Source organism: Pygocentrus nattereri, chromosome 23 (assembly GCF_015220715.1).
Source record: "Pygocentrus nattereri isolate fPygNat1 chromosome 23, fPygNat1.pri, whole genome shotgun sequence".
NCBI classification, from domain to species: domain Eukaryota; kingdom Metazoa; phylum Chordata; class Actinopteri; order Characiformes; family Serrasalmidae; genus Pygocentrus; species Pygocentrus nattereri.
In genome coordinates this window covers 11,702,190-11,724,844 of record NC_051233.1, presented here as the reverse complement: position 1 = coordinate 11,724,844, position 22,655 = coordinate 11,702,190, and the positions used below count along the sequence as shown (strand labels likewise).

The 22,655-nt window shown below is 40.2% G+C and overlaps 1 protein-coding gene across 3 annotated transcripts in view; it reads left to right on the top strand.

Annotated features, from left to right (window-relative positions):
- zbtb44 (zinc finger and BTB domain containing 44) overlaps nucleotides 1-21,648 on the top strand; it is a 26,980-nt gene extending 5,332 nt beyond the window's left edge. For 2 of the 3 annotated variants that reach the window (XM_017701784.2, XM_017701783.2), the window contains exons 2-6: nucleotides 53-1,154; nucleotides 3,645-3,729; nucleotides 4,926-5,077; nucleotides 8,639-8,939; nucleotides 14,787-21,648. In XM_017701784.2, the coding sequence (XP_017557273.1) occupies nucleotides 80-1,154; nucleotides 3,645-3,729; nucleotides 4,926-5,077; nucleotides 8,639-8,939; nucleotides 14,787-15,168 (1,995 nt within the window). In that variant the 5' untranslated portion in view covers nucleotides 53-79 and the 3' untranslated portion in view covers nucleotides 15,169-21,648. The remainder of the gene's footprint in view (nucleotides 1-52; nucleotides 1,155-3,644; nucleotides 3,730-4,925; nucleotides 5,078-8,638; nucleotides 8,940-14,786) is intronic. The other variant, XM_037533303.1, reaches the window with a different exon arrangement.
- Nucleotides 21,649-22,655: the final 1,007 nt, after the last annotated feature.

Sequence of the window (22,655 nt, the reverse complement as noted above, 5' to 3'; positions counted from 1 at the left end):
TGTATTCGGTAGGCCTGCAGTGCTTTTTTTAACATCGTCTTTTCTCCCACAGGAAATCCATCCTTAGTCAGCTGTGAGGATGGGAGTAAAGACCTTCACCCACAACTCCCCAAGTCACAGCCAGGAGCTACTGGACAAGCTCAACGCCTTGCGTGGTGAAGGCCATTTCTGTGATGTTACCATCCGTGTCCAAGGCCAGCTCTTCTCTGCCCACAAGGTAGTGCTGGCCTGCTGCAGTGACTTCCTGAAGGCCAAGCTTTCAGGTAAGCTCAGTGAGGAAGAGGCTGGGGCTGAGGATGATAAACCTGTGCTGGACCTTCATCATGTGACAGTGGCTGGCTTTGCTCCCCTGCTGGAGTATGCCTACACCTCCACGCTTTCCATTAGCACAGAGAACATCATCGATGTGCTTGCTGCAGCCAGCTACATGCAGATGTTTGCAGTGGCCAACACATGTTCCGAATTCATGAAGTCAAGCATCCTGTGGAATGCTTCTTCATCTGCTGGGGCTGCTAGCAGTGCTGCATCTGCAAGTCTCCATCGCCCACAGGAGGCCCCAGAAGGCGCAACAGGCTGCACCCTTGCACCTCTGGATGCCCTCTCGCCTTCCCCTGTGTCATCAGAGTGCAGCGTGGCAGAGCGACCGATCCCTGTCTGCCGTGAGTCACGCCGTAAGCGCAAAGGTTTTGCAAGCCCACAGCCAACCTCTTCTTCCTCTCCACAAGTCCCCAACCCCTCACCTTCCTCATCCTCATTCCCTGAGAGTTCTGCACAGACCCTTGAGCCATCCCTGGCCTTTTCCTGGACCTACCCCTTTGGCGTGGATCGCCGCTTCGCGTCTGAGAAGGCCAAGCTACCTGAAGGGCTGCTGGAGTCTGCTGGTGCGTCCGGACAAGACCCAAGTGGTCGGGCACTGGTGGAGTACCTCTCATGCGAGGGCCCTCGTGGGATGGGTGTAGGTGGAGCAGCCGTGGTAGAAGAGGAAGAGGAGGATGTGCAAGTGAAGGTGGAAAGGTTGAGTGATGAAGAAGTACACGAAGAGGCCTCCCAGCCAGTCAGCGCCTCCCACAGCTCCCTTAGTGACCAGCAGACTGTTCCAGGCAGCGAGCATGCTCAGGAGGATCTGCTCATCAGCCCCCAGTCTTCATCTATAGGTGTGCTCAGTCAAATAATGACCCTGATCAAGTGAATCTGAGTTTGCCATGATTAATTACACTGAATTCTTTAGTCAAATTTAGTTAAATGGCAGGCTAGTTATGAGTTTAAGGGGAAGTTGGGACAGACATTTAAGCAGATCTCTTTGTAGATTTTAAGTAGGCCTAATGGTTTCAAAACATTTGCTCAACGTTATTCCTGTGAAGGTCATCCTGGGGCTTTTGGGAATAAGATATTTGCGTTGTTTGAAATGAAGGCCTGCTCTAGCTTTTTTAAGTGCCCAGCTTATGAAACCTGGATAAATTTGTAGATAAAACATCATTTATATGGAAAACAATGTAAACTTGACTTAGTTATTCTTGAGTTATCAAAGTAAAAAAAATGGACCTACTGGCAGGTTCTGGATATTTAAACAAATTGTTTGACAAATTTTTAACATAAACAATTTTCCTCTCATCCCAAATTTTGCTTCTTTAGTGTCAGGAAGCATCCAAATCTTTTCTGTAAATACATGCCCAATACATTTCACAAACCACATCCAGGTCTTCATTAAGCTTGCACAAATTTGTCAGTGTAGTTTAGGGCACAGAATGACTTACAATGAGCTATGAAAATGAACAAGTGTGGTAGCCAATTTGGACATTAGGTGTTGCGCTGAATTCTGCCTTCACTGGTTTCGGCTCCCCTTTACATACAAGCATGCACATGCTGCAGATTTATTTTGCAGTTAGTGTTGTTTCCTTTATAAATAACTGTTAATTTACAAATTTTGGACTGAAGATGTTTAAAACAAGAAATAACAAAAATACAAATATAAACTACATACACTATGTTGCCAAAAGTATTCACTCACTCATCCAAATCATTGAATTCAGGTGTTCCAATCACTTCCATGGCCACAGGTGTATAAAACCAAGCACTTAGGCATGCAGACTGGAGCTCAGTGAATTCCAGCATAGTACCGTCATAGGATGCTACATGTGCAATAAGTCCGATTAGGAACAACAGCAACTCGGCCACAAATTAGTAGGACACATATAATGACAGCGTGGGATCAGCAGATGCTGAGGCACGTAGTGCACAGAGGTCGCCAACTTTCTGCAGAGTCAATCTCTTAATCAAACTTGAGTCAAACTTAATGTGGCCTTCAGATTAGCTCAAGAACAGTGCATAGAGAGCTTCATGGAATGGGTTTCCATGGCCGAGCAGCTGCATCCAAGCCTTACATCACCAAGCATCGAATGCAGTGGTGTAAAGCATGCCACCACTGGACTCTAGAGACGTGTTCTCTGGAGTGATGAATCGCACTTCTCCCTCTGGCAGTCCGATGGATGAGTCTGGGTTTGGCAGTTGCCAGGAGAACGGTACTTGTCTGACTACATTGGGCCAAGTGTAAAGTTTGGTGGAGGGAGGGATAATGGTGTGGTGTTGTTTTTATAGGAGTTGGGCTCAGCCCCTTATTTCCAGTGAAAGGAACTCTTAATGCTTCAGCAGACCAAGAGAATTTGGAAATTTTCATGCTCCCAGCTTTGTGGGAACAGTTTGAGGATGGCCCCTTCCTGTTCCATCACGACTGCACACCAGAGCACAAAGCAAGTTCCATAAAGACATGGATGAGCGAGTTTGGTGTGGAAGAGCTTGACTGGCCTGCACAGAGTCCTGACCTCAACCTGATAGAACACCTTTGGGATGAATTAGATTGGAGACTGCGAGCCAGGCCTTCTCGTCCAACATCAGGGTCTGACCTCACAAATGCGCTTCTGGAAGAACGGTCAAAAATTCCCATAAACACACTCCTAACCCTTGTGGAAAGCCTTCCCAGAAGAGTTGAAGCTGTTATAGCTGCAAAGGGTGGGCCAACATTATATTAAACATTATATTTAATATATTAAATTAAGAATGGGATGGCATGCAAGTTCATATAGTTGTGAAGGCAGATGAGCGAAAACTTCTGGCAATTAAGTGTACCTGTGTAGTGTGACCCAAATTCAGCGCTGAACGTGTTGTACACAGTGAAAATTCTGTGGTTCACTGCAAGTAAAACTTTCTTAAACTGCATTGACAAATCTATGTGACCTTAGTCAAGACCTGGATGTGGTTTGAGTGAGTTAAAAGAAGAGATGCAGAGAAGATTTGGGTGGCTATTGACTTGTAGTGTTTTTTCGCAGCGTTTCAACTGAAAATCTCAGTTTTAAATGTGTGTCAGTGGTGTTAGGACTGCCATTATTTAGGACAAGGTCTGCATTTGTAATTGAGTGTCATTTCTGTACTTCACTATACCTACATATGCTTTGGTCCTAAGTCAACAGTTAGTATTATTCTGAAGAGCTAGCCATGTCTGCGGTCTCATGATAACCCACTCTCAGTTAAAGGAGATATGAAGCATTGTACACTTAATATTTACCAACTCGCAGCCATTGTTCACAGGATAACAAAATAATCTTACATAAGCTCTAACTCCTCAATCATTTAGTGATTTGTTCTCTCAGGCTCCATGGATGAGGGGGTGACTGAGGGTCTTCAGTCCATCCAGGGCACTCCAAACACCACCGGCCACATGGAGGAAGACGATCGGTAGGGGTCTCGCCACACGCCTACGTTGTTTTTACAGAGTCTCTTTTTACTATGTCTCACTTATACAATTTTTATAAAAGGCCCCTCTGAGGCAGGACACTATTTTTCATCCTCAGTCTCCATCTTTCTTCACTTATACTCGTTTATAAGTGGATGAAGCTTACGCGGTATTGTCGTGGCTATTAGGACAGTGACTTGTTGCCAAGCGGCCAGAAGCTAGTTGGCAGGCCCTCTGGAAAGTTCTTGGATCTTGAATTTTGTTGGAATCCTGGAAGAAAAGTGAAGTGTCATGATGCAAAACAAAAGGGGAAGAAAAAGACACAGCTGTCCATCTCTGGAGAGGAGTTTATACTTTTATATGACAACTTGATATGCCTGACTAAACCTGTTATATGTTAACTTGAAACCTCTTTGGACAGATCTTCACGGAGCTATGGAAGAAGACAGTGGTGGTATGAAAACAAGTCCAAAGGAATTGCTAAGTTGGCGATTCACAGACATTCAAGCAGATCATTTTGTAGATATTCCAAAGCATTTGCCACAGGTTAGTCAGTTAAAAGTCACCTTGTGGCTTTCGGAATGAAGATATTCAGGTTGTTTGAAAAGTGTGTCTGTTCTTGGCTTCTTCAACACCCAGGTTACACAACCTGGAAGAATAAGACAGTAATATTTCACTCTTATTTGTCATATGGATCAAGAAGTGAAATTAGTGTTGTCATATTCAAATGATGTTATTAATCATTTAATTATTTAATAAAAAAATGAGAGAGGTTTTCTTTGAAGATCTGTCATTGTAATTGGTCTTTGAAGCCAGTGTAAATCAGCAGGACTGACTGGCTTGTTTTCTATGGATAATTAATTGTTTGAAACCGTATAGAAGTGCTAGCTTAAAGTGACTAGTGTCTCAGATACCGTTTACAGAATAATTGGTCAGCTGTTGCAAATGTGAAATGTCTCTCTAGTGCTGCATTTCACATCAAACTACTCTGAATCACTTTGCTCACATCTGAATCACTGAATTATGCTTTTTTGATTTGGTGAAATTTTCCTTTGTCATAATATCTTTAGGCAAACTAAAGAGTGTGTTTAATTTGAAAATGAGTTAAGACATTAAATGCATTAGATACTTTGATTAGAGTGAACTTTATAAAAGTGTTTGCTACTGTAACATCTCTCTTTCCTCTCTTCTTCTCTAGGCTGGAAAATGTCCAGTACCCATACCACTTGTATATCAGCCCCTCTGCACGGCCCGGTCTCAATGGGCCTGAGCGCCCCTTCCAGTGCCCCACATGTGGGGTCCGCTTCACCCGAATCCAGAACCTCAAGCAGCATATGCTCATCCACTCTGGTAAGGAAGCCTCTGCACTTACGTAACTGGCATTTTAGAGCACCAGGACATAATTCATCCTCTAAAAGGCATTCAGTTTACACATGGAACTTAAGTGCTGTTTGGCTTTATTCACTGCAGGCTCCTTTCATCATAACACTACAGTGTTAGGAACAGGGATCAGAAATAACCAGTCATGTATGCTCTCTCTTGCCTTCATAGCATCATGGCATTATGATGCCTATTGTGAAAAGCCTTCAAGTTATTGCCCATCCTTGCGCTGCATTTACACTACAGTGAAAAACACCTCCCAATTACTGGCTGCTTATGTGGCCTTGTTGCTAAAATACCAGCAAGTTTAGCTTAGAGTTTTCATATAATATCACAGAAAAAAGAAAAACACACTGTATTCCCCACCCCCCTACCCTCACAATACCAGACATACTAACATAATACATACATACATACGCAAAAGAACACGTATACGTAGAGGGGGAAAAAAAGAAAAAAAAATAGAAAAGAAAAAATAATAATAGAAGTTGCAGAGGGTAAATTAAATAGAATAAATTAATAAATACAATAGATAAATAAATAAATTAAAACATTAATGAAATAATCATTCAAAAAGTTACATTAACACACTATCTGCATCAAAATCTTCAACAAATGATAAAAAAGGTTGCCCAATATCAAAAATCTTCCTAGTGGATCCTCTCAAAGTATATCTAATCTTTTCCAATTTAAGATGGTACCTCTCTGACCCAGTGATTGTAAGTTGGAGGATTAGTGTCTTTCCATTTAAACAAAATCTCCTGGCAAGGAGAGAACAGAAAGCAAACATATTTATATCCCATCTGTTAGGAGCGCTATCCATCAGGACTGCACCGAACATTGCTATGAATGGTGATGCTCCACCGCTTTCCCAGAGACCTTTGAAAAAGTCTGGAAGATAGAATTCCAAAAGGTATACAGTTTTGAGCATGACCAAAACATGTGTAAAAGTGAAGCAGGAGCTAGCCCACATCGGTCACATGTAGGGTCTAAATCAGCCTTGATCTTCGAAAGCCTAACTTTAGACCAATGTAGACGGTGTACAATCTTAAAGTGAATGACAGCATGCTTTGCACAGATAGAAGATGAAAAGATTCCTTGTATTATTTTGCGCCATGTTTCTTCTAATATTGTTCCACCCAGATCCATTTCCCATTTACTTTTAAGAAGCTCTAATGAGGTATAGTTATGTGAATTAAGTAGTCCATAAATTATACTAATTGCCTGCGTATTAATTGCTTTGTGCTTAAAGATTGATTTTAACAAAGAGATTGAAGGAGATAATGGAAAGCTGTCCAGATTTGAGGATACAAAGTTCCGTAGCTGTAAATATCTGTAAAAGTGTGTTCTAGGAATATTATATCGCTGCATTAGCTGTTCAAAAGAGGCAAATTTACCATCAATATAAAGGTCAGAGAAAGAGATCACACCCCTTTTTGGGCCCAAAAAGCGTCATCCAACATTGATGGGGGAACATATGATTATTTACAGTTGGAGCTGCCTGTGATAATCCCCTTAGGGAAAAGGACCTCGTAAACTGATTCCAGATTTTGATTGCGCCTATGACAACAGGATTTGAGCAGAAGTTAGTAACAGGTTGTTTCAATGGCAGTTCAGAACACAATAATCCGGCTATAGAAGTGGACAAAACAGATGACTCCTCCAGGGTCATCCAAACAGGTGGTGCTAACTTCGTCCTTCATGAGTTTTACACTTTAACACCAATTTCATTGTGTAGTTTTGAATATGGACATGACAAAGTGCACCAAGACTAAGGTTGGGCCATATAATGATAATAAGGTACACTACAATAAAAATGATGATGGTTATGATCATAACGTTCCACATTTTTATTCCATGTCTGAACGGCCAAATAAACACGTTCAACCCATTTATATTTTCACTGTGATCACTGGTTGGTTGTGTGGGGACTCACTGATAGGTGGTGCTAATGGAAGTAGGGAATTACACACACCAAAAATATATTAGATTTCAGTTTCACTCAACTTTGTCCTGTCGATTATGTTCTAAATAGGTGTCATTTTAACATCAGTTTGCTGAAACCAAGCCTGTGCTGTGTGGCATGTTTGGCCTGCTAACCTGCTAACCATGCTATTGTTAGCTTAGCCAAAACACCACACAATAGATTCAATTTCAGCTTTTTGTCACTCTAATGCCACTTGACCTTTGCTCTCTCAGATGTTAGCATTTATAATTCATGTTTATTTCAGTTAGTCAGAATCAAATGTACTTCAGTATGTGGCACTGTTTGGGTCTCTAGCCTGCTTGCTAAGCTAATGTTCCGCCATGGTTGATTTGAATCATTATTATTTTAGATTGTGTCAGCTCTTTAGTTATCCAGAATCTAACATGTTATGTGTTGAGCAGAACTTTTATCATACTAGCTAAGCAAATGCCAAACAGCTTGTTTAATATTTTGCAATTGTTAAATAGATGATTTGACATTTACCACTCCCTGGTAATACTTCAAAATTGTTTAAAGCACAAGGGTTTTTTTTTTTTTTTTTTTACACTAACGTTTATGTATAGTTATGTAAGAGTCCACACTGAGGTAACATATTTGCAATTTAAAAATAAACTTGCAACTTTAGTATTTCACACTGTAATGTTATGTTGTAAAGTTAGCTTTGTTGAGCATATCCCAGTGATTACTGGGCAGAAGACAAGATACACTCTGGACAGGTCTCCAGTCCTATGCAGGGTTCAGGAAACTTGCTTCTTCTCAACTTAAGCTGAGAAAATCACAACTTTTTACCGCTTCCACACTCACAGTCCTTGACCCACAGCTGCCACTTAATCAATGAGATTAAAAATCACCTCACTCTGATGTAGTGTAAGTGGTGTTATTTAAAGTGGAATTCTAGTGATTTTTCCAAATGTCTGCATAATTTAATCATTGAAATGTAAGCAAAGTCATTTAGAGTGGTTTAATTTAAAATGGATAATTGTGGAGAAATTTATAGAACTAAATTCCTTAACAGTGGTGAAACAAGGGGGTACAGTGTCTAGAGTGCAAATCCAGCCGTTTTATTTAGTGTCCAAAAACATCACTGAACCTACTTGTTCTGAGTTTTATATGTTAATAAAGGTAAAATAAAAAAATCTGAATGTTTTGCCTTACAATGTACCACATCATCATAAATGGATTCAAAACCATCATACAATATTGTCTCAGGCATAAAGCATAAAAATGATGATTACAATCATAACATTCCACATTTTTATTCCATGTCTGAACGGCCAAATAAACATTCATTATGTTTTGTGTTCATATTGTCTCAGGCATAAAGCGGCGTATTTGAAAATATTTCATGTAATAATTTTCTGTGAGGGAGCATAAAATTTCTCCACAACTGTGAACAATTCTGACACCATTTTAAAATAGTTATTTTACATCTTTGTTACTTATTTATGCAGAAACATACTACACTCATACTAAACAAAGTTATTTTGGTATACGATTATTATTGTGACGTCTGTGTGACCGCTGACCCTTTCTGTCCTTTGCAGGCATTAAGCCATTCCAGTGCGACCGCTGTGGGAAAAAGTTCACGCGAGCCTACTCCCTAAAGATGCACCGGCTGAAGCATGAAGGTAAACGCTGTTTCCGGTGCCAGATCTGTAGCGCCACATTCACTTCCTTCGGTGAATATAAGCACCATATGAGGGTGTCCCGCCACATCATCCGCAAGCCTCGGATTTACGAGTGCAAAACATGCGGCGCCATGTTTACCAACTCCGGCAATTTAATCGTACACCTGAGGAGTCTCAACCATGAGGCGTCAGAGCTAGCAAACTACTTCCAGACCAGGTGAGGAGGAGCTGAACGCAATTAGAAATGACTCTCTGTGCGAACAGGAACACCAATACAGGCTTAGCTAGTCACCCAGATTTGAGAGGCGGGATGTGAAAAACACACATATATACTCCTGTTCAAAAGTTTGGAAACTTGTCACGTTATTATTAATCTTATTCAATAATAACTTAGATTTAAGTATTATAATCTAGACATCAGGTATTTTTAGATGTCTTATTCAGTATTTCAAGTATTCTGGGATCAAGTTGTTACTATATGATAAATACAGGGTGATTCAAAAAGATTCGTCTGATTTCAAAGCACCATATTTTTACAACCGTTAGGCACCAAAAACCAATCATATACCAATTGGAAGAGGGGGTCATAAAGTTTCTGACTGTCACCTGAAAATAGCTCCCTTTAGTCTGCGAAGAGATGGCGACAACTCCGCAGAAATCCTTTTGCATTGTCCTCTTCAGTAAGCATGAATCTGTCTGTGAATTTACGTCGGTAGTGAACCTCTAACAACTCGGAGTGTTCGTCTTTGGTTCCACAACACTGGATGATCTCCGAAATCGCACTGAAAGAGTCGTGAGTACAGTGATAACCCAACATGCTTGATCGAGTATGGGATGACTTTGATGCGTTGATATTGTCTGCACAGCTGTAGGAGGTTCATACTAAGCACTTGTAAAACTACATAATAAACTTTATGTTCAACATTTACAATTTACTGCATTGTTCTGTAATGATTTACAGGTTAATTATACCATTTTGAAATAGGATTAATCTTTTAGAATCACCCTGCATTATATAGTGTGATCTGTTTGCAGTCACGTCTCAAGTTATCGGTCACTTTTCAAGCATTAGTTGTTCTAGATATTAATTTTGATGTCACGCTTTTTTTTTTCTTTTGGAATCATTTACGGGTCCGTCATCTGAACACATAACACAAGCATCATATTATAATCGTATAACAATAATGTACATATATCTGCTTTTATACATTTGAGAATATTGACTCCAGACTTTTGAATGATAGTGTTTGCAGCACTGTGCAAAAGTCAGAGACCACTCTTCATTATATGGCTTTCAGTCAAAATTCTTCATTTTCCAGCGGCAGGAAAAAAGCAGAGCACATTAAATTTCAAAACACAGAATACTTTAGAATGACCTTAATTACAGCTTCTGTTCTTTTAATGACATGCTCTCACCTTTTTAAAGAAAGCTGTTAAGTTCATCCTCACTTCCAAAGTTTCAGTCTCTGCATTTGCTGCATTTTCTGTGTCTCACGATCAAAGTAATCCCAAACACATTCAGTGATGATGAGGTCTGAACTTATTCTTCTGAGAGCATCAGCAGCTTCTTTGTTTGATTTTCTTCTTTTTTCATCTTTCCTTTTTTTAGTAACGTCTTCTCACAGTGGAAGAATGTAGGAAAAAAACGTGTATTTTTTTTTAGATTTTAAGCTAGAATGGAGCTTGATTTTGTTCTGTCTTTCGGAGATGAAAGCTTTGAGTACTGTTTATCTGATGGGGGCAGGTTTAGTGGTCTTGCATGGTTGTTGTAAGGTTGGTAAGTGGATTATCTCAGCAGAAATATCTCCTTAAAAAACTAATAATGGCCCATTTGTCTCTGACTTTTGCACAGTACTATATATACACCATGTATACGCACTCACGACGTAATGAATCTTGATTGGTTGACTTTCATTGTTTTTATCCTCTGTGTTAAAAGTGGTTGCAGGCTATGGTAATGCCTTGCTAATTAGAATACTTGAATATATTTGGTGTTGTCATCAGAAATCTCTTTGCCTTAACTGCTATCCTTCACTTTATCTTTAATAATGATCATAAGCTTTGCTGACAGATCCAGGCCCCAGTGAAACAGTGTAGGCATTATTGCGTTTTACTGACTCACTCACAAAAATGTTCGATAGGTTCATGGACATTCTTACCCTTGGGGAATCCTGGTGTCTTATCCCTGGAAACTCATGCTCACACATGTTCCTAATGTTGTTCGTGTCCCAGAACGTTACGTAGGCCTTCTATCACTTGATAAAAGTTCTTCAGGAAGTGCTAGCCAACCAGTTCCCTGTATGCAAATCTGTATTTATTAAAATTGAAACAAGGGAACAGTTACAAGTTCTGTTTCAAGTTTGGGGCTTGAATGCTTGTGAAATATGTTTTATGTGGAAATGTGCTTTATTGGGAAAGGCGTCACTGTGTTGGGAAGAGTTGGATTATGCAGGGAAACCCTATTCCTTTGACAGATCTGAGCTGGTCACTCGGAATTTGTTCTGGAGCGAAGGTAATAGCTAAAAATAAAGTATGAATGATTTTGAGAGAATTGACAGCTATTCTAAATAACTTCTGCAGATTCTTTTCGGCTTAGTGGTAGCCTAACCATGTTCACACTCGACATCTGACATTCACTTGGTCTTCAGCCAGCATGATGTAATGCCTGAGAATCCTCATTCTCATTCGTGGAGATGTTGAGCCTTAAGTTCCTCACACATATGTACCCATTCTTTCTTTGCCCATCCATCCTTCCCTCTGTCTTTTACTTGCTGTCCCATCCAGCCCAAATAAACAACGTCTGGGCTGACCAGGCCTGCAGGAGTGAGGCAATGCTTTGGCACGCACTCAGAAGCACAGAGAGAGAGAGAGAGAGAGAGAGAGAATGGGTGAGAGAGCAAGAAAGAAAAAGTGAGAGATCGCTGGCAGGCAGAAAATGTGGCTGCATTGTGTTCTGATGCGTGTTTCTCTGTTGCGATAATGAGAACCAGCCGCTGTCTACCCCACGTCTCCCCCGTTGAAACCAGGTGTTCCCCGGGCTCAGAGTAGAGTCTGATAACTCTTAAAGGAATATTTCAGCAAATTTTTCCACCTAATCTCCACCTGCTGTGTCTGTAGCAGGCAGTCGTTGACCACAGACAGTCGTTTTGGTGCCTTTCCCTGTACTTAGAGCAGTTCCTCAGCACCTGCCCATTGGCTTCTATTATAAATGTGTTTCGAGTGGAAAAAGGTTTTCTGTTCCTTTGCTAAATAAATACAGGTAGACTTAATGAAATTATTGTCTGCAGTAATGCATATTCCTTAAACAGTGAACTTGCTGAAACTTTTGAGTCAGTAAAGCCATAGCTGATGTTTTTATACCTGCTGTATTTCCACCTCAAGAACATTTTCTGCCTCATAGTTCCTCCTAGCTCACTTTTTGCTGTGTATTTAGAACTTCCATTATAATTGTAATACAACCCCAATTCCAATGAAGTTGGGACTGTTAGGTTGCAAATCCTTTCCAAACTATATTCAGTTGAATACACTACAAAGACAAGATATTTAATGTTCAAACGGATAAACTTTGTGTTTTGCAAATATTCATTCATTTTGAATTTGATGCCTGCAATATTTTCCGAAGTTGGGACAGAAGAAAATGGGACAAAAGACTGGGAGAGTTGAGGAATGCTCAAAAAGCACCTGTTTGGAACATTCCACAGGTGAACAGATTAATTGGAAACAAGTGAGTGTCATGATTGGGTATAAAGGGAGCATCCCTGAATGGCTCAGTCGTTCACAAGCAAGGACAGGGTGAGGTTCACCACTTTGTGAACAACTGCGTGAGCAAATAGTCCAACAATTTAAGAACAACGTTTCTCAATGTGCAGTTGCAAGGAATTTAGGGATTTCATCATCTACAGTCCATAATATCATCAAAAGATTCAGAGAATCTGGAGAAATCTCTGCAAGTAAGCGGCAAGGCAGAAAACCAACACTGAATGCCCGTGACCTTCGATCCCTCAGACAGCACTGCATTAAAAACCGACATCATTCTGTAACGGATATTACCACATGGGCTCAGGAACACTTCAGAAAACCACTGTCAGTAAACACAGTTCGTCGCTCCATCTATAAGTGCAAGTTAAAACTTTGCCATGCAAAGTGAAAGCCACATATCAACAACACCCAGAAACGCTGCCGGCTTCTCTGGGCCTGAGCTCATCTGGGATGGACTGACGCAAATTGTTTTTGGACATCGTGTCCTCCGGGCCAAAGAGGAAAAGGACTGTCCGGATTGTTATCAGCACAAAGTGCAAAAGCCAGCATCTCTGATGGTGTGGGGGTGTGTTAGTGCCCATGGCATGAGTAACTTGCACATCTGTGAAGGCACCATTAATGCTGAAAGGTACATACAGGTTTTGGAGCAACATATGCTGCCATCCAAGCAACGTCTTTTTCAGGGACGTCCTGCTTATTTCAGCAAGACAATGCCAAGCCACATTCTGCACATGTTACAACAGCGTGGCTTTGTAGTAACAGAGTGCGGGTACTAGACTGGCCTGCCTGCAGTCCAGACCTGTCTCCCATTGAAAATGTGTGGCGCATTATGAATCGCAAAATATGACAACGGAGACCCCGGACTGTTGAGCAACTGAAGTTGTACATCAAGCAAGAATGGGAAAGAATTCCACCTACAAAGCTTAAACAATTAGTGTCCTCAGTTCCCAAACGCTTATTAAGTGTTGTTAAAAGGAAAGGGGATGTAACACAGTGGTAAACATGCCCCTGTTCCAACTTCTTTGGAACGTGTTGCAGTCATCAAATTCAAAATGAGTGAATATTTGCAAAAAACAATAAAGTTTATCTGTTTGAACATTAAATATCTTGTCTTTGTAGTGTTCAATTGAATATAGGTTGAAAAGGATTTGCAAATCATCATATTCTGTTTGTATTTATGTTTTACACAACGTCCCAACTTGGAATTGGGGTTGTACAAGCATTTTTATAATCTAATCCTATGTGCTTCTGGTCAAAACATGTGTTGTTGGTTTTCTAAGTGGAAACCAGCTATTCTACAGAGAACACACTTCTGCATATTTTTAGTAACAGTTACTGTTTATTTGCTCAAGTTTACATATTGGGGAAAACATAAAGCCTAATATGTGGCTGGTGCAAAAGTGATGGCATTTTTTAGATTTTTTTAGGTGCAAAAGTTTTAATATGTAAGCAGAATGTCTGTTTAGATTGTGGTGGTTGTGTCAGAGGACATAAAATTGGTCTCATTTTAGAATTTGGACCCATGTATGGAAGGACTGATTAAGTAGAAGTCCTGCAAATGCTTTTATGAAGCTTTGAGACAAATGTAAGGATAAATATCAGCTAAATGTCAAGATTAGTCCAAGTTTTATTTTGAATTTTTTTTAGGAATTATGAGAAGGGTAGTGGAACATGACCTGCTGTATTGTGTAAACTTCTTTATTGTCTCTAAAAGCAATTTGAAAGCTGATCATGGTTATGAAATGCCCACTTGCGTATTCAGCTAACTGAAGCTAGTGGTGATACTTGACTCAGTATATTCCAGCAATTTTCAACCTTGATCTGCTGCATCTGTATTGTACAGTCAGGTAGCACAAATAATAATTTAGAGTATATCAATAGCAGAAAACCTGTCAACCCCAACGACATGTTTGAGCAGTTGATGTTGTATTGCTCAGATCTAGAGTTTAATGTTGAGGACTGTTGTCCGGTTATGGCTGTAATTAACCTCTTTTGCTCTCTCTCTCTCTCTCTCTCTCTCTCTCTCTCTCTCTCTCTCTCTCTCTCTCTCTCTCTCTCTCTCTCTCTCTCTCGCTCTCGCTCTCTCTCGCGCTCTCTCTCTCTCTCTCTCTCTCTCTCTCTCTCTCTCTCGCTCTCGCTCTCTCTCGCGCTCTCTCTCGCGCTCTCTCTCGCTCTCTCTCTCTCTCTCTCTCTCTCTCTCTCTCTCGCGCGCGCGCTCTCTCTCTCTCTCTCTCTCTCTCTCTCTCTCTCTCTCTCTCTCTCTCTCTCTCTCTCTCTCTCTCTCTCTCTCTCTCTTCTACTCCAGTGAGTTCCTCCTCCCAGACTACCTGAGCCACATGCAGGAGGAGGAGGAGAGTCTGGCCCACTTCGAAATGACCGAGCAGGCCTTTGAAACTGCGGCCAACACCGCCACCTCTTCCTCCTCCTCTTCCTCAGTCCAAACGCCCGTCATCTCCCAGGTCTCCTCCACAATGAACTACGACCCCCATCCCCCAGCGCCCCCGGCCCACAACCCAGGCTCCAGAGCGGCACAGGGGGGAGAGGCAGGGGGTGAGGGGACACCTGCGGAGCAACCCAAGAATGCCATTGCTGTCACCTCTCTACCCGAGCCCGAGGAAGGCGAGAGAGAGAAAGAAGAGGAGGGACGAAAGCAGAAGAAAGCACTTGTGTCCATTACAATCGAGTGAGGGGATGTTCCTGTTTTTTTTATTATTTTTTTTACATTTATTTCGGTTTGGGTGTTTTGCAGTTTGTGGCCTGAGTCAGGATAATGCAACAAGAAAAATGAAAAAATTAACACTGGTCTCAATGTGTGGAGTGCAGTTCGGAATACTCTTGTTTTGGACACTTTATATCTAATGTTTTGGAAGCTTCATGTTCAGTTGTGAACCATCTACAGAGAAATGTGAATGTTTTTCTTTCACGTTGGTTACAAACGTTTTCAAAAGACATTTGTTCTGAGGTTCAGAGTAAACTTGAAAAGTTTTAAGGCTAGACGTCCTGTTTTAACACTTCAGTAATTTAATTTTTCCATTGGTTTTCCCTGTTATATTTTCACACACACATCTATCTATCTATCTATCAATCTATATATATATATATATATATATATATATATATATATATATTACACACACACACACAAGGACCTTCTATAAGGTCATAAGAGGAATCAAAAGGTGCTTGGAAGCTGTGAGATGATGAACCACGCCTACTGAGGCACCACCTTAGCCTTATTCAGTCAAATTGGATCTTACTGGGTGATGAGTGAATGAGCAAGTTGATCCGTCTAGGTTTTTGTCTTGCCTCCTCTTCTCTTCTGCTCCTATAACGCGAGTTTTGTTGAGTCTTGCACAGTGGAGCGCCTTAACCGTAGCAAGTTGCTCTGCTTGGCCTACAACCCAAAACAAGAGGACTTCTGACAGAGGTTCTTGGAAATGTGAAAAGCTACTACTTCATCTGCATTCTTTTGCAGAAACAGAAATCCAAGTGGGAGTGCAGTATGATGTGTTGTATGGTCACTACTAAACCCTTTTTGGTAAAGCAACCTCAGATTCCTTATAAGGAATCCTATGCTAATCCTGTTTCCTTTTTAAAAAGCAGTGAATTTTCATAATTTGATGGTGTTTACGATAGTAGCCTTTGGAGCAATGCATTTGGGGAGCGGAGTAGAAAAGTTAACCCCTTAAACTGCAGCGTATTTAGTAAATCCATAAAGTTTATTATAAGTTTGGGCAGCTCTGTTGATTTTTGAAGTGAAACAGAGTAAACACAAACTTAGCAAAAAATTATTTAGAAAATAACTTTTTTGTTTTGGTTTTGGGTTTTTTTTTTTGCAAATGTTTATGCACTTTTTATATTAGATTAACTTATAGAAAAGAATTGGTAATTGACATGCAAAGGCTGGACACCCTGCTGAGCTATTACTTGGTAGATGTCACAGCTTGCATATTTTTTTGTAGCCAGCCAGTAGTCTTTCTGTTGTGATTTTTCTTTTCACTTCTAGTTCTGTGATTATGTTTGGGCCACCTTGCATAAACAGCATGTTTAACATTTACCCACAGATTTTCAAGATTTTTATTTTTTTGGATTATTGTCCTGTCTTAGAGGCTGAACTCCTTTCAGCATCAGTTTGTTAACAGTCTGTGTTACATTTGCTTACAAAATCTAAGGGTTTGGATATAATTGAATCTGCTATTCCATGTACCTGTGCAGTGTTTGCTGTACCACTGGCTCAAGATCCACACCCATGCTTAACAATTAGCAAGGTGTTCTTTTCATCAAATGCTGCTCCTTTTCTTTTAAGACGTATGTCTTTGATGATTGTGACCAGAGAGTTCCATTCTTTCTCTGTCTAGATGTTGTTCTAGAAACGTTGACTTTTGTGACTGCAGGTCACTGGAAGGTTTCCTTCATATGACTCTTCCATGCAAATCATGTTTGAGCAAGCAATGCCGCACAGCAGAACGCTGTACCGCCAGTCCTGTGTCAGCCAAACCTTCCTGCAGGTGTCATATGAGGTTTTGCTTTGACTCTCTGGCCAGCATACAAGCAGTTTCCTCCGAGAGTTTTCTTGGTCTTGCAGATTTTATCTTGGCTTCCCTTAACTGTCATTTCCTAATGACATTTCAGACACTGGAAACTCTGAGTTGAAAGCTTTTTATAGCCTTCGTTAGTAGAGGAAGGTCTTCATCTGGCTGCTTAAGAGGAGCCCATGGTTGTAGATTGTTATATCAAGATTTGAAAAATCAGAGAATTTAACAATCTGTAATTGTTCTTAGCTTACCGTTTCTGTTCTGACCGGTCAGTAACATTTTTGCATTTGCTATAATTAATATTTTGTATTAACATTGCTAAATAATTTTTACTTTTTAAAGGTTGTCTTTTATTTCTTTTCACTTCAAATATCAACAATAGGTTTATTGCTTATATAGGTGCATAACCTTTGCACAGAGTGTAACAGTTGTGCAGAGTATAGCAACAGCCAGTATTGTTTGTTGTTAAATCATACATTCAAGTTATCAGTTTGATGATAATAATTGTAGCCTATAATTCTACCTAACAATGTAGTACCCTTTTTTTTAGCTAGTAGGCAATAATGCACATGTATTTACTAGCTCTGGATGATTTTATACTTTCCAGCTCCTCAAATGGAGCTTAGTGAATAACCTCCACTTCACACACAGGTGATCAGAAGTTAGATTCCCCTCATACACAAAAACAGGAAAGCTACTGATGTACCAATAAGAGTATACACACACACAGAAAGCTATATTGCTTTTTGTAGTTACAAATTACATGTATATGAAGTAGACTTTATTTGTTTAAATAAGTCTTACAGCTCAGCAGATTAACAGGCTCCTCCAGTAATATTCACGGTTAAGCACGGGTGGAGCAAATATCAGTGCAGTTCTAATGTGACGTGGTTTTATTCAATTTAGATGAATGGCTAACACTTGCTAGTAAACAGTTTTGTTTTTGTTTTGTTTTTTTGCTACTCTGAGTAACTAGCGATATTCCTTTGACTGAAAAAACAGCCTTTTTCGCTTTTTCGTTTGGTTTTTTAGTAAGATATCATGGCTCATGCTTCCAAGGTTAACGAATTTGTGGAGTTATTCTAGATAAATTCATTGCAAAGCAAAATAAACCATTTCCTAAAGCAAATTGCCATGTGCCTTTACCATTTTAAGTGATTTGACTTTTTCACCAAACGTTACACTTTCCTTGGTGATCGCGGCTTGAAGTTTTACAGATGAATTCACAAAGTTAGTCTGCAGTCTAGGTGGCCTCCATTTCTAGGCCGCTACATCATCAAATGCCGTTCCAGTCAGAAGGTTTATTTAAGTACAGCTGACAATTGCAGCCTATATTTTGGCAGTTTCCAAAGATGCCATGACTAAATTCTAGAGAAGGATTTAGAGTCAGCGCATTAGATGAAATGACTACGTCTCTGAATGTAGGCTGTCAATTCAGTGTCTGTTTAAGCTTGAAGTCAAGCAAACCAATTAAGCAGTTGCTCAGTTGTCAAAATAATTGGAGGGTTACTCAATTACTTATATTATCAGCAGTGACAGCCAGGTCTCAACGCTGCGTTCATCTATGACTGCATCTCTGGACGTCCACAAATTGTGTGAAATATGACCAATAATAATGTGTTTTTGTGTAATAGTTGTCATGTCCACTTTACCTACATAATCATGTAAATGAATCAACAATCTAAACACACTGCTGCACTTCATATAAGGATTATAGTGTGAACTTGTTTTACAGGGCAAACCAAATTGTCCAGTATTGATATATGTATCTGATCTCACTAAGGCGTTATCAATTATGCTATCAGCCTAACTACTATAAATGAATTGGGAACCTCTATGAAGCTAATACGTAAGCTATGTAGTTCTGACAGTAAGGATCTGATGTTTGGACCCACAGGCAGACCTTTAGGGTTTAAGGAGTTAATGGATTAATCTGCCCCCTCTTTTATTCTTGCTGTATATATTGTGCTGCTAGAGTTTGTCAGCTGTGCCTCATGTTCGTTTTCAAGAATGGCACCTCAGCTTAACCTCAAAATTTAATCTGAAACCGTTTCGCTGAGTAGGAGCAACAAATCATGGCAGAGGTTTTTAAAAGAATAATATGAAGATGATGTCATGTCCCGTGAAGCCAGACGTGATCTTGTAATGGGGACTTCTGGTGCTTTGTTGGAGAAGGGTCTGTACCGCACTCAGACCTAGGCTGTTAGTATGTCAGCAGTCATACCTTGCATTTTATTGCATGGAGGATATGGAGGGTTATGTTTAACATTCTCCTCAAATGCTGTGGCGGAATCTCAAATGAGTTCCTACTTCCTGCGTAGTGACTGCATAAGGGTTAGACAGGGAGTAATGGAGCAAATGGCTGAACATAAATGGCTTTCTGTTCAACATAAAATGCACTGTTCTATAACCTAAATAGTGCTAAGTAGTGCAAAGGGAGTAGAAAGCATTTTGAGATTTCAGCCTCTGTTATCATGATAGAAGTGTGTGGCGTGGTCAAGCATTGACTAGAGCAGTCGAGCTGTGTGAATGAGAGACTGGCTATTTCGTAATAATTTACACCTATGCATGACGGCAGCCTACACAACCAAATATACTTAAAAATGGAAAAAAACTAATACAAAATGTTTTCCTGTTAAAAATGGTTCCTCATTTAATAAGAGTTGGGCAGTAAATGTTCAATCCACTATTTACTCCTTTACTCATTAGGGCTGAAAGTGTGCGGTCTAAAGTTGCTGTGCTGCAGTTCTGCAGTTGGATACTACTCCTGAATTGCAGCACAAACAAGGGAACGCTCCCATTAAAACACCCTAAAATATTTCTAGTCCAAAGTACAATTGATAAAACAAGCAAAACAAGCTAGCTAGAATTTTGGGTAGGCCTTTCAGCTGTGTTAACTTGTTACATCCATGATCTAACAACCATTGTCGTTCATTGGACAATGTTGACGAGCACAATGTCGTCCCCTATTTTGAGCTCTGCCTTTATGAGGTGATGGACTGGTTTAGAATTTTCGCACTCTATTTGTTACCACCTTAATAAGTCTGCTTCCCCACCCACATTTAACCCAGAAATTCTCATGGTTGCCCCCAGACATTCTCACCTGGCCTTGTTTTCGTAATCATTTCCCATCTTTGGTCAGTACACTATGGAATTGTTCTCTTATTATTTAGTGCCATACTAGTTTGCATCTCAAGAGTTTTCCAATGCAATTTGTGATGCCGTAGCACAATATGAGGTGGTTAAAGAAATGCTGGAAATTGTCAAATGTGTATAACAGCTCTTGCTCAGTCTGGTCATTTAACAAACACACTGTTTGATTCAGAACATGAGGTTTTTTGTTTTTTTTTCTTGTTGTATTTGACATTGCACAGGGCAATCATTTGGCCAAAAGCTGCTCCATTCCAATGTGATGTTTTCAAGTAAACCATTTTTTTTCTCTTTTTTTTTTTTCTGTATGTGATGTTGTGCAATATCCAACTTTGTGAGACGACACCCTTGTTTTTCAGAACTTGGCTAAAGAATGTGAAAAGCATTTTATACATATATATACACATATAATTGCAAAGGACAATGAACAATCCAACTGATAATCAGCAGGAGGAGGATGTTTAGCGCAATCAGATTGGCCCACCTGCTGAAGGACCTTGTGAAAACCTCTCAAAAGCCCTTTGAACATCAATCCCAATGCAGCTCTGCGGTCAAAGCCAGCAAGGAAGAACCGCAATATAGAGAAAGAAAACAAAAGACGGGATGGGATATTGGCATGTGACGTCATTGTTCATTTTTTGATTCAGTGTATGTACTACACACACCTCCTGACTGCTGCGGTCAACTGAAATCCCCACTGTCTCGTAGTCTGAGAGGGTTTGCGCTTTTTTCCACGACACAATATTGCCTTTCATCCCAGCCTCCTTTCTGTGGTACCTGCATGTTATCCCGAGTACAAAAGAAATCAGAGCAAAAATCAATATAGCATGGGTTGATTTTATTTGTTGGATGTTGTTTCAGATGTGTGTGGAACTACGGTTTTTATGTACACCTATTCAATCTTCTGTGTCTGATGTTTCAACCGAGCGAAAAATTGGTGTTTTGATGGTCATGACGCTTTTTTCTGATCCTGCATTATTACTATTAGTCACCTTACAGTGAGAATTTTGTACATTTCTTATACCGACGTGAGTGTGAGTTGTTATTTGACTTGAGCCTTGTAGTGTCCGCTTTTGTGACAATGTCTTAATGGTGTTTACTCTGATTTTTTTTTTTTTTGTTGTTGTTTTTTTTATTCGTATTTTAGTTTTATTCGTATCTTGTGCCTTTGTATATTGAATCTGTAGTATATTTTAATGGTTGAAAAAATAGATACATTGATATGGATTCATACCATTTTGTAGACAGAATGCTGGTAGACTTCTAATGTAGCTAGTAACCTAAAATATTTTTGGAAGTGCTATACTATGGGTTTAATATGTGTGCTTGTTGTTTATTTTGATAAATGACAAAATGTACCTTTATTGTTTTGTATCTTCTCAGTGGTCCTTATTATGCCAATGCAGATTTGCTGAATGATGTTTTGTAAAGACGACAAGAAGTTACGATTGAAAGTAAATGGTTACAGCCTAACACTCCAAATGCGCTTCCTTTCGTCTGTGTTGTACACAATGGGCAGGCTTGTAATTAGGGCATGTGCATTCAGAACTAGATTTATGCCTATTATGATAATGTAGGTTTTAATGGGAATGAACTGATGTTGTTCAGGTTATGAGATTAGAACCTGCAATCTCATCTGCAGCCTGTTAGGGAAGCCCTGAAGAACATGCTGTGTGATGCGTGACCAATGTTCTGTGTGAGTGTATGCGATTGCACAGGAGTTCATGTCTAGGACAGGTGCAGGTGGTCAGACAGAGGGGTCCAATGTGAAAATGCTGACCGTACACTGCCCAGCTGCACAAACATGATGAGAGGAGGAAAAACGTAAGCGCTTTAGGTTTGCATTGGCTTTCTGGATGAGGTCTTAAACAATGTAACACGGTCGCAGACTCAAAGCACCTGCTTGTGATTTTGTGTCCTCTAGCTGTGACCCACGTCAGCCCAGAGACTTGAGATGGAAAAGACGAGGGCGGAACGCTGAGAAATTGGGTCAACACTACAAAATAGGTCAGAATCAGAATCAGATGATGTGTCGTGCTATATTAGGGAAATTAATGGCCATGACTCATTGTAGCTGATATGTTCTATAATGGATTAAGCTGGAAATTCAGGCCATTTGCTATATAACTGTTAAAAGGTCAGATATCTCACAAGTGCATTTAGATAATTGTGCATACTCTCCTTGCGGTCATGGTGCTAATAAATCCTTCACCTACCAGGACTAATTCAATTATTTGCTGATTAACTGTATTTTGAGAGCGCATCAGGACCCCCATGGACCCCCATGGACAAAGCAGGTACTATTTGGATAATGGATCATTCTCAGCACTGCAGTAACACTGACGTGGTGGTGGTGTGTTACTGTGTATTGTGCCCGTCACAAGTGCATCAGACACAGCAGTGCTGCTGGAGTTTTTAAACACTGTGTCCACTCACTGTCACTCATTGTCACTAAAGTCAGAGACGATAGCTCATCTGTTGCTGCACAG